This window comes from Anabrus simplex, chromosome 3 (genome assembly GCF_040414725.1).
Source record: "Anabrus simplex isolate iqAnaSimp1 chromosome 3, ASM4041472v1, whole genome shotgun sequence".
Lineage (NCBI taxonomy): Eukaryota > Metazoa > Arthropoda > Insecta > Orthoptera > Tettigoniidae > Anabrus > Anabrus simplex.
The window spans coordinates 346,159,607-346,178,050 of record NC_090267.1 but is presented as its reverse complement, the minus strand read 5'-3'; the positions used below and the strand labels follow the sequence as shown (position 1 = coordinate 346,178,050).

The window sequence follows — 18,444 nt, the reverse complement described above, 5'->3', positions numbered from 1 at the left end:
AGACTTCTCACAGTCAACCTCTTGATTTGGGAAACTCGAGAAGTACCGGAACTGTAGATCATTTGTGATGATTGCTTGACAGCTCCCATAACCGATTCCGACTTGTTCTGCAATTTCTGATACTCTCGCCTGTCGATCATCGTCAATAATGTCCTTAACCACACAAATGTTTTCGTCTGTAATGCTGGTCCGAGGATGGCGATCGTGTTGCTGATTTTCCACACGTTTTCATCCTTCCTTTAAATTTTTATCCCAGGCAAACACATGTGTCTTTGACAATATTTGATCATCGAACTGTGCAGTCAATCTCTGGCAAATTTCTGTTGCTGTAACTCCTTCACGAGCAAGGAATTTTGTAATTATGCGTTGCGCATTGGAGGAGTGCATCTGTTGCTCTGACGACATGAGCGTTACTGACAAAATGGCGGGAAATATATAACAGCATGCTCTCCCCACACCTAACGGTCCTGCCTAAGCATAGAAGAAGCATGTGCTTTACAGTAGTTCACTATCGAAGGGTAGGGAAGGGTCCACCTATTCAATACTATTAGCTTGTATAATATCTCATATAACTGGGACTAGTTTCGACCCCAAATACACTGGGTCATCTTGGAAAAACATACGCTCACATACAACACATAAGAAATTACACAATCTGTTGTGTTTCAATTTAAAATCCAAATTTTAAAATACTGATGAAGTCCGAACAACACATCCAAAATTGAAATTAAACGACTCTTCAAAACTGCTGCTGTTGGTGCCGAACTATGTTGTCACTCCTACAGCAACCAAACGTCCGTGAGTTGATCTGGGAGTTAGCATTCCCCATCTGCATAGACGAGCCATCTAGTTTATAGACTGTGTTTTGTACAGTAGTAAAATGCGTAATGGTTTGTTGAAGGGAAACATTCATAACTTGAATAGGTATTCCTTATCATCAGATGTAGTGATCTATTGTTTAGTTGGTTTGAAGTGAATGTCTACGAAGAAAATATTCAAAGTAAATTATTGACAGAAGAAGGGGAGCTAGAATATTGAGATTAATATACAGCTGTACGAGACTCCCCACTACGTTGCTCGTAAAATGTGTACATTTGGTACGGATACCAACACCAGATTGACTGTTGAGAGGGAGCAAGTGTCTAGCTTATGATGGCAGGGGCTGGAGGAGGGAAGTGTGAGGAGGGGCGGGTAGATAGGTTTGAACTGATTGGCGGACTTAACTTGTATTAGGTTTGTCATTAATATTATGGTTAGGGTTAAAGTACTGTTCTAAATGAATGTAACAATTCTCCAATATGTTGAGTATGGTGCCCTTCTTGTCCACTTTCAATATTCTTAAGTCGTGGTCAATTGATGTAAAATTATGTTTTAAATCTGTCGTGTTGTGCAGATGTACCTTATTGAAAAGATACGTCCTGTTTGACCAATATATGTACTTTCACAGCTATTGCATTGTAGTAGTTTGTAGACACTGAAAACACTTTTGGATGTTAAATGAAAGCAATAATTCATACACCTCTTGAAACAGAACTGATATATATTTTCTACCCTTGATTTAATCCTGGCAAATTCTGAATTAATACCTGAACATCTGTACTGTGATCAACATCTCAAATTTTTTGGCTCTTGGTGAAATAATGCAAAACATTCCAAATTATACTGATATATACTCAACTTACTTTTGTAAATCCTTGGCATTATTTTGCTCTTGAGTTAGGCCAGCTTCAGCGACTTTTAATTCTTGCTTTAAGATCTCAGTTTCCTTTGACTTTGTTTGCAATTCCTCCATTACTTTCCGTTTGCTCTGAATCAAGTCTTTGATTTCTGTTTAGAAAAATAAAAGGACATTGAATGAATAAAAAAAGCGGACACATACCTCATATCTTTATACAAGTTATTCTAAAAGGCTTCATTCGATACTTATGTCTATCTTGAAAATAATAAATGTACAGTTTTGTATTTAGATATCACATTTACAGTAACATTTACTTCTAAATTATAGAAAAATGAGAGATGAGTATATGCTCTTTAATAAATTCCTGGAGAATTTAACCAGTTCCATATGAATAATATTTTTTGCTATTTGTTTTACCTTGCACTGACAATGAGAGGTCCGGCTAGGACTATAGGTGGGCGGGTGTAAAGCTGCACATGACAGTTGCGCATAATGTTGGTCACACTGCAATGGCGCACGAAGCAATGTTGCCGCTATAACAACAGCTGATTGCACGAGATATGAGTTTTTAGAAACACGGGAGAAATGTTTTTAATGTAATCGCGATGATACACAATACAAATGAAATAGGCCAATAAAAATTGAATGTTAAACTCACCGATTATTCATCACACAAAATTATACGAGAAAAATATTGTACCAGGAACTGTTCCAGCCTGGCACATTATTTTACAATTGCCGAAATATTTTGAAAAGGGACGGTGATAATGTGTGTTTGTATGCCAGATATCTTGTACGAGCGCGATACGAAGCTCCTTGTGGCGAGCTGGACACGTCACAAGCAATGAACCTGCGGGTGACGTCACTGCCACATGTTATACGCCTCTCTCTCGAATGTGCTGGAAGGAAAATTTCTTTTTTAGCCGATAAAGACACAGAAATGAAACATACTTCATCGTGTAGCACATGTTCTGAACGTAAACATATGCCAGTTTCAATAAAATCCATCACGGCATTCAAGAGATGTAAGCGAGAAAGGAATCACACTTCCCCCGGTGACGTGGCAAGCAACCTTGGGTCGTATGGAATATAAGCAGCGGACTAGACCGTAGCAATTCAGTCCGCACTCTTCACAGCTGGCTCGCACGTCAAGCAGCACGCAACGAGTCAAACTCAGTATTCATAGTGCCGGACATCGTAATACTTAGAAAATTTTGACGGCAAGTTGACCCTTAGTTTCTGTGAATATCAGTGAGTAACTTATAAACTGTGGGGGTTGCAATTCGTCAGACATTCAAACTTTAGAAATTAACGTGTGTACATCAGAGTCATAAGACATTTCGCCAACATTTGGACCTAACAAATACCTCAATTTTCGTGTAAATGACTATAACAAACTTGAAGTTAGCACGGCTACTTTACATTATAATGGTCTTGAACTGTTTCAACTTAGAATATCAGGAGTGTAGTATATAAGTAATAATAATACCAACGTAAACGTTTCCACCTTTTCAATACTACAATAAGGATTTCGCCACAAATGATCTTTGCTCCAATACGGCTGATGATGACCCCTAGATGGGTCGAAACTAGTACCGTGTAATTTGTAATTTTTGTGAATATATTGTAGTATTGAAAAGGTGGAAACGTTTACGTTGGTATTATTATTACTTATATATTATAATCAGTTCAATACGGACCAAAAACATGAAATTCATAACCATCAATCATGAGTGTAGGTCGCAACACACTGACTATCTTGAGTATTATCAGAGCCTAGAACATTTTAATTTGTGCCGAAAGACTGTTCGCGTATCGTCATAACAGAATGTACCATTTAAAACAAGCCGTGTGGATAGACTGTATAATGAACTCCGTAATTCAGTGATATTGTGAAGTGTAGAACTCGTACATGAATACTTGTAGAACTGTGATAGTGAGAAGGAACATTACGAGATATTACGGGAGAGAGCTATTTATTTATTTCTTTGCTGTGAAAGTGAGCCATGATAAACTGTGCTTCGAATAAAAGTTATTTTTGACAATATGAACAGTGTGCAGTAAGTGTCAAGATGAACTGTGCAGGGAAGTGTATTTTCTCATAACCGTAATTTACGATAAGAGAGAGTGCTCCGACGTATTTCTCATCCAGTGAATGGTGATTATTTATGAGACAGCGATAACCAGTTCTAACAGTGCAAAATCAAATGGTGCACATTTTCAACCTAGTTAGTTGGACTTTCTCATGTTAAAGCCACTCTTTTAGTAACATGAGAAATCCTGACTCGAGACGACTGAGATCGATGGAGAACGACGGATATTGGATGCAGATCAACGTGGACTTGGTACTACGAGAGACAGTTCCAGGGACGTGGTACTATGGAACATCGTGGCGTTTGCTGTTAGCCGAGTTCAAGATTGCTGCTTGCAGAGCAGTATTCAACTGTTCAAGGACAAGAAGGCGTATGTCAGGTGATATCAGTGCTTTTCTTTTTTCCCAAGTCAAAAATATAATTCTGACTTAGAACAGAACTTTTATAAACAGTGTCATTACTGACAAAGAACATTAAAAGCTCACTTACTTAATATTTTATAAACTTGGAAAATTAACGCTTTACAACTCTTTTCTCACTTATTGGAACTTCAAAATATCTATTGAGTGCTTCATTCATAGTGGAAGTGTATCATAAACCCTCAATTTACAATATTCACGTAAAGTGTACAATAATTTACAAAATATAGGACAATATTCAGAACTTTATAAAAGAAGATCAGATTTGTTTTCAAGTGTTTTATATTTGAGTTTGATGTGTTTACAAGAAGGAATTACCAAATTTACTTTATTTAATTTATGTAGAAAGCGTAATCTGAAATTGCAAGTGCCAATAGAAAAGACTTTAGGATTTCTTATTTACTTACAACATGCTTTATTATTAGGGGCCTTACTTTTGGTGAAATAAAACTGTTTATTTCGGTGTTAAAACTGACACTATTTTGGTAGGTATTTCGTGAAATAAATTGTTACACTGATCAATGTTTCCTGCGAAATCTTCCTTGTAGTAGCATATGCAGTAAATGCAACTAATTTTGTGATAAGGGGTTTCAAAGTACACTCTTATAATGAATCATTGTTATTAAATCCTACAAAAACCAAATATGCAAATTGTTATAGAAATAAATGAAGTTAGGTGATCTGCCCTGTGATATACATATATACATAGCCTGCAGTTTTAGACATTGCATTACTTGTCGTCCGCCTCTGTGGTGTAGTGGTTAGTGTGATTAGCTGCCACCCCTGGAAGCCCAGGTTCGATTCCTTGCTCTGCCACGAAATTTGAAACATGGTACGAGGACTGGAACAGGGTCCACTCAGCCTCGGAAGGTTAACTGAGGAGAGGGGGTTCCATTCCCTCCTCGAAGTGGTTTTCTATGTTTTCCCCACTTCCTCTCCAGGCAAATGCCGCGATGGTATCTAACTTAAGGCCACGGCCGCTTCCTCCCCTATTCCTTGTCTATCCCTTTCAGTCTTCCCATCCCGTTCAGCATAGCAGGTGAGGCCGCCTAGGCGAGGTACTGGTCCTCCTCCCAGTTTTATCCCCCGACCCAAAGTCTCAAGCTCCAGGATACTGTCCTTGAGTCGGTAGAGGTGGGATACCTCGCTGAGCCCGAGGGAAAAAACAACCCTGGAGGGTGAACGAACTAAGAAGAAGAATTACTTGTCTCCAAAGTACAAACTAAGCAGGGTTTCAACATTATCAGAGTGCAGAGTTGTGCGACAATCAGAAAGTGCCTTTGTGTAAGCAGAGAAACTCCTATCAGTAACCACATTAGACGTCGGAAACCATAATGCTTGCGAACACTTGGATGCAAATTCTCTGTGGTCTTTTATAAAACCTCCTAAAACTTTGCTAACAATGTCTTCTTTCACTTCCTCAACCAGATGTGCTTTCTTTGCATTTTGCAAAGTCATATAGCCCTGGAAGATGTTCATGGATATGCTCTTTTTCCCCGGTCAGAGATGAGTAGCGCAGATGGTTAAGGCACTGGTTTTCTGACCCCAATTTGGCAGGCTCGATTATGACTCAGTCCGATGTTATTTGAAGGAGTTCAAATACGTCAGTCTAGTGTCACTAGTTTTTGGCACGTAAAAGAACTCCTGCGAGAAATCATTCCGGTATCTCGGCGTTTCCGGAAAACGTAAAAGTGGTTAGTGGGAGGTAAAAACAATAACATTATTACTTCTCAAACAGGCGATTTATTTACAATAGGCCTACTAATACCATCATATTTTACAGTGAAGACAGTATTATTTATCCTTCCTTTTATATTCATTCCCTTCCTCATGCCAGGATTATCCCATTTTTCTAGAGGAATGTTGGTTTTTTTTTGTGTCTATTACACATTGCTCTCTATAATTTTTCAACACCTTTACGATCTGTAAAGTATCGCCGATTGTTATTTGCTGCTTAGAATTATGTTCATTTGCTTCACTCTGATTCTCTGCGGTGTAAATCGCACTTTTCCACTTTACGAATATTACCGGTACACTATTGATATATTAGAATATTTCTTTCAGCATCAAATACATAGAACCCCTAACTGTTGTATTCCTCGGCCGTCGTGAAACATGTTGTGAATTCTAGTTTTAGGCATTTTTATACTTAAATGTTGGACATTTGCCGATGAATGTTCTTAAGTAACGAACTCACATTGCGCACTGCTGTATCTACAATCGGTCTTGTATTTTGTTACGACCAGAACGCTGTTTTCTGTAATTGATAACAGATATTGATTTTTATCGACTGCCTTAGAGACATTTAAAGTTAAAAACTTATTGATCATTCCGTACTGAATAGAGAAATAAGAAGATGTACAATATTAGAAGGATCCAGCTTTCAATACTCCGTTGTAAGTTGAACTAAAAAGAAGTCACAACTTGTTTATTGGGACCGGTTTCGACACATTACAAGTGTCATCATCAGCCAAATAGTAAAATAGGGCCAGATATAAAGATCTTAAAACAACTAATACATTGAAGACAGGCAAAAAATTAACATTGATTCATATCGTAGCAATTCAGTTAATGTCCAAAACACAATGATCGCAGTCAAGAGAGTAAACAGAACCTTATTTGTTTTCGGCGCAAGACAATGTAGTTGAAGTTCACAAGCAGGTCAAGTATGCACTTATGTAGAGTCGTTGCTAGGCAGGTCTTGTAGGCATTTGTTTCTCAGGCCGAAGAGTAAAAGGTGACGTAATTGAAGTCTTAGGAAAACAGTGTAGGATTTAATTTCGTCAAATTCAAAGTAGGTATATAAGTTTGAAAATAATTTAAAACATTAGAAAGAATAAAGACAAATAAAAAATATATTAAAAATAGGAAGAAATAATAAAAGAAAATTGCAATGTGAGGTTCAACTCGAAACAACTTGCCGTAGTAATTGATAGATGAATGGGAGATGATAAATAGAGAAAAGTTTGGGGAACGTTTATTAGAGGGTGGTGGTGGTGGTGGTGGTGATTATTGCTATTAGAGGAAGTACAAATGGGTAAATATCTTCTATATAACACTAAACCGAGGAAAAAAAGAGGAAGAGGTCCAACACTTTGAAAAATGAAGATATTGGTAAAAGGAAGACGAGGGCCATGAAGGGCATGAAAATGAAAGACTCCCTAGCCCTCGCAAACCTAATAGCATCGGGGTCGGAAAAGAACAAGAGTTGACCAAGGGAGGTCGGACAGGATAGATGAAAGTGAGGAGCCTGGCACAAGTAAGTGGAAGCAATGCCAGGACTCAGCTAACTTCGGAGCGTGGGTTGGAAAGAAAGATATAATATCTATTATTTCGCCTTGCAATCTTCCCTCTCTGTAACATCTCCTAAGGACTAGGTACCCCTTAGAAAGACCTCATGCTCCTGAAATCAACTTTTCCTGGTACAATATATTACGAAGTTCTTATTATTGCGATGTTAGAAAATATGGGAGAAATTGGCCGACAAGGATCTCGCTTTAAATACACCAATAAATGTTAGAATAATATACACCAGTGCCAACACAAAAGGTTTCAAGTAAAATCTGTAAAATTTACAAAAATTCAGAAACCTCATTTTCATACCAGATTCACAAAGGTAGAAGATCGATACCCTCCAGATCACTGCCATCACTACCGTCGCCTTCGGTGTCGTTGTCATCGTCATCTAGGCAGATCATCAACTCTTGAGAGTCACTGATGATGCCATGTATTGCCATTACCGAGTTAATGAATGCTGTGACATGCCTAACTTTCTTCCTCCACAAAGCCACATCCATTCAAGCAATAATCTCCCGGAACAGTCCTTTCACTTCAGTAACCGTGAAGGACTTGTTATTAGTGCGTAGGTAGTATTTTACTTAACCCCATACCGTACCGGTACCAACTCGATGAGGTTGTAACGACAGTGGTACGGCGGCAACCTAATAACCTCGTGCCCTTGTTCCTTCGCTACCTCATTTTTTATTTCTATGATGTTCGCAGTTCAATGCGGGACCTGTGGTGTTTTGACGTGACATTTAATGAACAGTATCTACAAATTTGAATATTTAACTGCCAAGTTCATCTCGAACCTAAGTTTTAAAATGTCATGTGCAATTTTGAGAGGATTGTTTCTGCTGAATCCTAACATGCGGCACCAGTGACATTTAATGAATAAGTGAACACAAATCTTTAAGTGCCAAGTTCATCTCGAGCTTACACAAAGTTCAAAAGTGTTAAATGTATTTCAAAAGATTTCGTTTATCGAGTCCTAACTCGTGTTTGTACAATTTTATTTCACCCTTCACAGCCTGTTTTGAATTGACACTTAGTGAAAAGTGACTACAAATTTGAATCCTTAACTGCCAAGCAAAGCAGTCAGCTAAGGATAACATGATGACAAGCCTAATTGGTGGTCATACAGTCATACAAATTATAGTGAAAAATGGAAGGGTACTTCAAGGCAGAAACAGATTCAAAGGACATTCCAGGAATCATTAATGAACAAGGGCAGTGTGTATGCGAGGATCTTCAAAAGGCAGAAGTGTTCAGTCAGCAGTATGTAAAGATTGTTGTTTACAAGGATAATGTCCAGATAGGGGATGTGAGTAATACTAAAGAAGTATTAAAATTTACCTATGATAACAATGACATTGTAAGATACAAAAGTTGAAAACTAGAAAAGCAGCTGTAATTGATAAGATTTCCGGGGATATATTAAAGGCAATTGATTGGGATATAGTACCATATCTGAAATACTTATTTGATTATTGTTTGGTTGAAGGAGCTATACCAAATGAATGGAGAGTTGCTTATAGTAGCCGCTGTGTATAAAGGAAAGGGTGATAGACATAAAGCTGAAATTTACAGGCTAGTCAGTTTGACATGCATTGCATGTAAGTTTTGGGAAAGCATTCTTTCTGATTATATTAAACATGTACGCAAAATTAATAACTGGTTTGAGGGAAGGCAATTTGGGTTTACGAAAGGTTATTCCACTGAAGCTCAGCTTGTAGGATTTCAGCAAGATATAGCAGATATCCTGGATTCAGGAGGCCAAATGGACTGTATTGCGATTGACCTACCTAAGGCATTTGATAGGGTAGATCATGGAAGACTACTGGCAAAAATGAGTTCCATTGGACTAGAAAAAAGAGTGACTGAGTAGGTGGCTATATTTCTAGAAGATAGAACTCAGAGAATTAGAGTAGGCGAAGCTTTATCTGACCCTGTAATAATTAAGAAGGGGATTCCTCAAGGCAGTATTATTGGACTTTTATGTTTTCTTATATATATCAATGATATGTGTAAAGAAGTGGAATCGGAGATAAGGCTGTTTGCAGATATTATTTCGTACAGAGTAATAAATAAGTTACAAGATTGAGAGCAGCTGCAGGGTGACCTCGATAGTGTTGTGAGATGGACGGTGGGCAATGGTATGATGATAAACAAGGTTAAAAGTCAGGTTGTGTGTTTCACAAATAGGAAAAGTCCTCTCCGTTTTAATTACTGTGTTGATGGGGTGAAAGTTCCTTTTGGGAATCATTGTAAGTACCTAGGTGTTAATATAAGAAAAGACCTTCATTGGGGTAATTACATAAATATGATTGTTAATAAAGGGTACAGGAGGAAAGTGTACCAGGGTAGAGTGTTATCCAGGAATTAGGTTGAGGCAGATGTTGAGGAAAGTAGAAGAGAGGGAGGAGGGGAAGGAGAAGGTGGTAGTGTTTCACGTTGGTACCAACAACGTAAGGCAAGCTGATATAAGTACCAACATAGCTGGAAATGTGTGGGATCTGGTAAATGCAGCACGGGTGTTTAAGAAAGCGGAGATTGTCATTAGTGGAATACTGTGTAGAAGGGATACTGACTGGAGGGTGATTGGGGATTTAAATGAGACTATGGAGTGGGTATGTGGGAAACTGGGAGTGAAATTTCTAGATCCTAATGGGTGGGTAGGAGATAGGGATCTGCGCTCAGATGGCCTTCATTTAAACCGCAGTGGTGCGTATAAGTTAGGAAATTTGTTTGGAAGGGTAATAGGGAGGTACATTCAGGGAAACGGGATGACCTAGGGAGCAGTGATAAGGGAACAGGGAACTGGAAATCAAGTAGGGATGACATAAAATTGTTAGTGTTGAACTGTGGAAGTATTGTAAGGAAAGGAATAGAATTAAGTAATTTAATAGATAGATATATTTACCAGATATTGTAATAGGAGTTGAATCATGGCTGAGAGATGTTATAATGGATGCAGAAATTTTCTCACGGCACTGGAGTGTGTACCGTAGAGATAGGATAGGAAGGGTGGGAGGGGGAGTGTTCATTCTGGTGAAAGAAGAATTTGTAAGCTACGAAAAAGTTAAAGATGAGATACATGAAATTCTAGGTGTAAGGCTCATTTCTAAAGATAATAGGCAACTTGATATATTTGGAGTGTACAGATCGGGAAAGGGTAGCACTGACGCGGATTCGGAATTATTTGATAGGATAGTCAGCTATGTGGGAAACGACATGGAAAGAAATGTGATTGTAGCGGGAGATCTGAATTTGCCAGATGTCAATTGGGAAGGAAATGCGAACGACAGGAAGCATGACCAACAAATGGCAAATAAGTTAATATGGGAAGGACAGCTGATTCAGAAAGTGATGGAACCAACCAGAGGGAAAAATATCCTGGATGTCGTGCTGATAAAACCATATGACCTCTATAGGGAAACTGAAATAATAGATGGTATTAGTGATCATGAAGCTGTTTTTGTGGTAGTTAAAAATAAATGTGATAGAAAGGAAGGTCTTAAAAGTAGGACTGTTAGGCAGTAGCATAAGGCTGATAAAGCAGGCATGAGGCAGTTTCTAAAAAGTAACTATGATCGGTGGAAAACAGTAAATAAAAATGTAAACAGACTCTGGGATGGGTTTAAAGAAATTGTTGAGGAATGCGAAAACAGGTTTGTACCATTAAGGGCGGCAAGGAATGGTAAAGACCCACCTTATTATAATAGAGAAATAAAGAGACTAAGAAGGAGGTGCAGACTGGAAAGAAATAGAGTTAGAAATGGCTGAGGAAGTAAGGAGAAATTGAAGGAACTTACTAGAAAATTGAACCTAGCAAAGAAGACAGCTAAGGATAACATGATGGCAAGCATAATTGGCAGTCATACGAATTTTAGTGAAAAATGGAAGGGTATGTAGAAAAGCGGCTGGAATTGATCAGATTTCTGGGGATATACTAAAGACAATGGGTTGGGATATAGTACCATATCTGAAGTACTTATTTGATTATTGTTTGGACGGAGAAGCTATACCAGATGAATGGAGAGTTGCTATAGTAGCCCACGTGTATAAAGGAAAGGGTGATAGACATAAAGCTGAAAATTACAGGCCAGTCAGTTTGACATGCATTGTATGTAAGCTTTGGGAAGGCATTCTTTCTGATTATATTAGACATGTTTGTGAAATTAATAAATGGTTCGATAGAAGGCAATTCGGTTTTAGGAAAGGCTATTCCACTGAAGCACAACTTGTAGGATTCCAGCAAGATATAGCAAATCAAATGGACTGTATCGCGATTGACCTGTCTAAAGCATTTGATAGGGTGGATCATGGGAGACTACTGGCAAAAATGAGTGCAATTGGACTAGACAAAAGAGTGACTGAATGGGTTGCTATATTTCTAGAAAATAGATCTCAGAGAATTAGAGTAGGTGAAGCTTTATCTACCCTGTAATAATTAAGAGGGGAATTCCTCAAGGCAGTATTATCGGACCTTTATGTTTTCTTATATATATAAATGATATGAGTAAAGGAGTGGAATTGGAGGTAAGGCTTTTTGCGGATGATGTTATTCTCTATAGAGTGATAAATAAGTTACAAGATTGTGATCAACTGCAACGTGACCTCGAAAATGTTGTGAGATGGACAGCAGGCAATGGTATGTTGATAAATGGGGTTAAAAGTCAGGTTGTGAGTTTCACAAATAGGTAAAGTCCTCTCAGTTTTAATTACTGCGTTGATGGGGTGGAAGTTCCTTTTGGAGATCATTGTATGTATCTAGGTGTTAATATAAGGAAAGATCTTCACTGGGGTAATCGCATAAATGGGATTGTAAATAAAGGGTACAGATCTCTGCACATGGTTATGAGGGTGTTTAGGGGTTGTAGTAAGGATGTAAAGGAGAGTGCATATAAGTCTCTGGTAAGACCCCAACTAGAGCATTGTTCCAGTGTATGGGACCCTCACCAGGATTACATCGATTTGTTCTGGGTGATTTCCGACAAAAGAGTAGCGTTACAAAAATGTTGCAATGTTAGGGTTGGGAAGAATTGAGAGAAAGAAGAAGAGCTGCTCGACTAAGTGGTATGTTCCGAGCTGTCAGCGGAGAGTTGGCGTGGAATGACATTAGTAGACGAATAAATTTGAATGGCGTTTATCTTCATATTGTGATCTTTTCTACCTTTATAAAGTTGGAATTCAAGAGGACAAACTGGGGCAAATATTCATTTATAGGAAGGGGAGTTAGGGATTGCAATAACTTACCAGGGAGATGTTCAATAAATTTCCAATTTCTTTGAAATCATTTAGGAAAAGGCTAGGAAAGCAACAGATAGGGAATCTGCCGCCTGGGCGACTGCCCTAAATGCAGATCAGTATTGATTGATTGATTGATTGATTGATTGATCTCTGCACATGATTTTGAGGGTATTTAGGGGTTGTAGTAAGGATGTAAAGGAGAGGGCATATGAGTCTCTGGTAAGACCCCAACTGGAGTATGGTTCCAGTGTATGGGACCCTCGCCAGGATTACTTGATTCAAGAACTGGAAAAAATCCAAAGAAAAGCAGCTCGATTTGTTTTGGGTGATTTCTGACAAAAGAGTAGCGTAATATAGATGTTGATTCCCATACGGAATCTGAAATATTTGTCCCGAATGAGTAAATTTATAATACCAATGTAAATGGTCCGTTACTGGACATAATGAATTTTCCAGCTAACTCATTCCTGGTTGCCAGCGTTTCGCCCTCGTGTGCTAGGTTGGGCTCATCAGTTGGTACCTAACACACCTACCAAGACGATGGCTAGTGCATACCATGGAGGCCACTGCGTAAGCTACTAGGAGCCACCAGCAGTGCCTATGCACTATGAGAGACTTTGTCTCTTTACCAAAAATTGATGCCTGCTTGGCTATCAGATGATATAGATGTTGATTCCCATAGGGAATCTGAAATATTTGTCCCGAATGAGTAAATTTATAATACAGTGAGGTTTGAAAATGAATCCAGGATTTTGGCAAGCAATCTAGTGATTAGAAATTTTATACCACCCACCATTCCTATCCTGCTGGCCAACATTCTGATGGTGAAAGTTTTCCTGACCAAAATCCATACACAATCGATTAAACACTCCGGAAATCTGCACTCCTAAATGTGTATCAGGCGCAGAACTTACACTGTAAAAAGCACAATTGTAAGAATCAACCTTCCAAATTTGAAGAGGGTGGTTAAGTTTTATTACTAAATCATCTTCAAAGTTCTGTCAAGCTTCTAGATGGACAGGACCATACCGCATTGTTGCCTTTCCTTTTCCTGTCAATGCTTTATAACAAGCCATTTCTGACCCTTTAAAGATAAAGCTCTCACATTTTAACCAATTGAAATTATTATTATTTTCTAATCAGCAATTTCCTCGCTTTACCTCAGTGACTTTTATACGAGTACTTTATATACTTTAGATACTTTATTATTATTTTTCTCTAGATCTACAGTAATAATACCCATTTGATCCTTTAAATGAGAAAAATAACATGTTCAGCCCATGCCAAAATTCACTCTTTCAAACTCTACATACTGTACAGAAAAAAGAAAAGAAAAATAAAACACGCAGAGAACAAAAATGAGCAAACAAAACAATATTAATAAGAAAGAAAAAAATCAAACGTACTCCATGGACATGCCATGAAATTCCTCAGATACTCGGGAAACGTAACCTCCAAAGTGAGGGTCACCACGGTAGTCATCCTCGGCCCTTTCATGCCACATCCAATGTCTTTGCTGAATATTCCTGTTGTCTTCCCAGAATGTGTAGTTTAAATAAACATAATTAAAGGACATAATAAAGTTGAAATAAAATCAGCAGTATTAAGAATGTCAAAGACCTTCATGCCTCTCTTAACTAGACACGCAAACTCTTGCACATTCCATTCCTCCTACCTTATTTTACTTGACCCACTCTAGGTTGCTGAGTCCAGACTTACGTTACATTCTGCCATTGCGTATTCATGCTCACGTATGCTCACTTTGCAACTTTATCCTTGTCAGCCATGCTTAATCAATTTAAATACCAAGCCATATTCCACCTGAAATTTGTCATCACGTCCACCAAACCAAAGTTTACAAACAAACACCAATTCTCAATTCTCATCCCTCTCAACACTTAAATTCTGCCATTACATATACCACCCTTTCTCCATCTCCACATTTCAGCAATAAATTACCATCTCTACTGCAATTTAATACCAATACATCACTTAACACTCACATAATATAGCAATAATTAAACGGCCACCATCCATTTGTCATCACGTCCACCAAACCAAAGTTTACAAACAAACACCAATTCTCTATTCACATCCCACTCAACACTTAAACAAACACCACTTCCAAGTTTTCGTCCCTCTCAACACTTGAAATCTGCCATTGAAAAGTACCATCACTTCTCCATCTCCAAATTTCATATCACATTGAATACCAAACCACCTTCATTTACAACTTACTCATGAGTGCACCACTACTTCTCATACCTTACCAACACCACATTTCAACATATACCACCTCTATTTCCAACACCACCTTTCATCTCTAGCACACACTCATCTACAAATACCACACACTCTTACACCATCACAACCTTCAAAATATCACTTCATCTTCACCTACAAATACCAAACACTCATTCCTCAACACTACATTCTTACATCTAACAATCTTTATTTTCACTACTCCCTATACTATTGTTCTTTTTACTTCTAGTGACTACACCCTTCTCATTTCTACCTGAATCCCACATGTCTGTCAGTTTTCTATACCTTCCTGTTTCTCTGCCACCTCTTTTAGCCGCCACTTCATCACCATCTTCACTCTGTTGTGGTGTTCTTTTGCCTCCACCTTCAGCTCCCATCATCTCCGTTAATCTTCTGCCCTTGCCTCTTTCCCAACTCCTATTGAGACATCCTCCGGTTGCCTCTGACGTCACCTTTTTACCCGTTACTTTCCTTACTTCACTGCTTTCACTCCCCTGCCTTTCTTCTTCACTGCTTATGGTCACCCTTTCACATGTCGCCTCTTCCTGAACTTCTTCACTGTTAATGGTTACATTTTCACTTGGCGCCTCTCTCTGACCCTCTTCACACATTACCCTGTTACTGTTATCTTTCCTCACTTCCCCATCTCTCGTTGCACTGCTAATTTTTTCTTCGTCTTTTTTAATCGTCATTTCTAAGTCCAGCAGTCTATTCACAGACCAGTTCCTCTTCCAATTTCTGCCTGATACCACTAGCTCTTGTCCTTTAATAGTAGCTCTCAGTCCTTGATTTATCGCACGTATCTTGTGTTTTCCGAGTATTTTCTCATTCCTAATAGCCTCCCATCCCACGTCTCTCTTGATCCATATTTTCTCTCTCTGCATGTTACTCGCACTGCCTATCACAGCATCAGCCATCAACGTAGAAAACAGTTCTACTTTGATAGGCCTGTTGCCCCTAGTTCTTCCCACTCTCTGTACGTCATCTATGTCCACTTCGCTAAAGTTAAGTTTCAATTTCCCCTGTATTAAGTCGACTACTTTGTAAATTGTATGTACTTTGTCTTCGCTCGCCTCCTCAGGCACCCCATAAATAAATAAGCACTTCTTCCTGCGATTCAATGTATTGGCATTCACTTCCGCTTTCAATTTCAACGTCTCCTCTTCCAGTCGTCCTATACTTTCCCTTAATATTGCCACTTCCTCGTCGTTCTTTCTCACTTGTGATGTTATATCATCCGTCATTTCTCGCAGCCATAACTTCATTTTTCCAAACTCCCTGGTTTGTTCTTGGATCATATTCTTAATTTGCTCAAAGGGGCACACTTCTACCACCGTCTCTTTTACCCATTTTTTGAATTCTTCTATGTCTTCACATCCCACATTTCCACTAGATGTCGGGCCTGGGTTCGGCTCTACACCTCCAATCAGTAGCAACATTATAACCACCGCCGCTGTTAACACTACTTCTCCTTTGATTACCAAATCCACTTTACACCCACCTGATTTTACTTCTTCTTTCTTGATTCTCCTCTGCCATCCTCCAATAGCTGCCCTGTATTGATCTACTCCAATCATTGTTGTCAAACTCCTCACAAGCTTCCTGCACTCAGCACTCACTCCTTACTCCCACTCCTGAGCTCTCTACTCATGCGTCCGCTCTCCTTCGTGGCTTAAGCTGAACTGTAGAGTACTTATCTACCGGAACTCTTTCAACAAGGTCTTTGTTGGGATTAAATATGATATTTCCCTCAACTATATTAGAAATATATGTGGAGAGCAGAGAGGACTTCATTAAGACAAGTTCCAAGCTTAAAGTTTTTTAAGGTTTTAAATACAGTAGAACCTTGATTATACGTTCCCGGAAACTGCGTTTTCCCCTATTATTTGTTCAAATTACGTGGTCCCGCGAGTATCCTAATTAAATCACGTTTATCAAATCCTGCATTACCCGTTTCTCGAAGAAAAGTCTTCCCGGATCAACTGTCCAGAAATTTCAGTCTCAACACTAAATCGTCAATCACGCGTTTTTCAAGAAAGGATGGCTGTGGCATACTTACGGATCTTGGTGTTAACATCCCGTCATTGCGATAATTAGAGGAAGTACTCAACTGGAAAAGTAATCAGCAGTGAACTTGCATAAGGGACCATCTTAGCATCGCATTCAGTGGTACTGTTAAGAATATCCTCGGAAATCATACAGCAGAGTGTAGACACAACAATTGGAAGGAGACAGAGCGCATTTGGACAGCTTTACATGAAGACTGAACGAGTTTTATCAAATGTTCGTATTTGCAAGAAGTGTACATTATATCCAGGGTTAGATGTTTATTTGGGGCCAATGATCTAGCTGTTAGGCCTCTTCAAACAACAAACGTTATCAGATGTCTATATTTTTTAAACACTTTTTTCGATCGTATCGCCAAACAGGTTTTCGGCACTTCCCTGAGGGCAGTTTTCAGGCATGAATCGAAACTGTTCTGGATTTTAATATTATCGTATATGATTACGTTATCGAGACCAAAACAGATGTTGTGCCTTACATATAGTACATAAAACCATGGGAGGTTTTGGGATTGCTTATTACTGTTTCGGTCCTAACATAAGACTGGGAATTTCACGTTTTTGTGTAAAAATGTCATAAAAACCGCAGTTGTTTCATTTGCACATGTTACATTTAAAACGTTTGTATCATTTTGCACTTGTACAGAGTTGTACAGTGAGCGCACTTTTCAGCTGAGCTCAAGGTCACGATTAATCGGAATTTCTGTAGTTTTGATGATATTTTTTCTCTTTCCAATTTTATTGTGATTAGTGATGGGCAGAACTGAACATAATGCATTCGAGAACTTTTGAGAATTGATACTTACATTTGAAACCATATTCTCGAGTTCAACATAACCTTTAAAAGTCGATGTAGGCCTAATTTACGCGGTACAAGAATTCCAAACTGACTACGAACAGTAGGTATACTGGTGACCAAATTACAATGGAAGAATAAAAAAAGGGATTTTGCCATCATGTTGGGCACTTTTGTATCCAATGTGCTTTATTTTGTTCGATTAGAGAAATATAAAAAACTACTTGTGGGGGATTGTTGTTTGGCTTGGCATTACCGGTATTACATTCTTCAAAGAGTTTGGCTGATCAAAGTTGCTGAACTGAAAGAAGTTTTCACAGGAAACTGACGAAGATTTTCCGGTAAAACTGAATGTAATGTTTCGAGATTTTTAACACGTTCAGTACCTGCTTCTGAGCGGGACACTTACATGCCTGGACCAGCCATTTTCATGCCTGGCCCTCTTGACGTGCATCACTTAATAAAATTTACAATTACTCCTAAACTATGAATGTTAGAAAAATGATACTTCGTGCTTACCTCTAGTAAATATTTAGGGTGTGATATCTGGTATCACAGGTTTCAAAATACATCTAATTTTATACAGCCTATCTGTATT

At 38.6% G+C, this 18,444-nt stretch overlaps 1 protein-coding gene across 1 annotated transcript in view; it reads right to left on the bottom strand.

Moving 5' to 3' along the window:
- LOC136866805 (kinesin-like protein KIF20A) overlaps positions 1-18,444 on the bottom strand; it is a 430,278-nt gene that overhangs the window by 139,587 nt on the left and 272,247 nt on the right. The window contains exon 21 of the mRNA XM_068226714.1: positions 1,683-1,827. Coding sequence (XP_068082815.1) covers positions 1,683-1,827 — 145 coding nt within the window. The remainder of the gene's footprint in view (positions 1-1,682; positions 1,828-18,444) is intronic.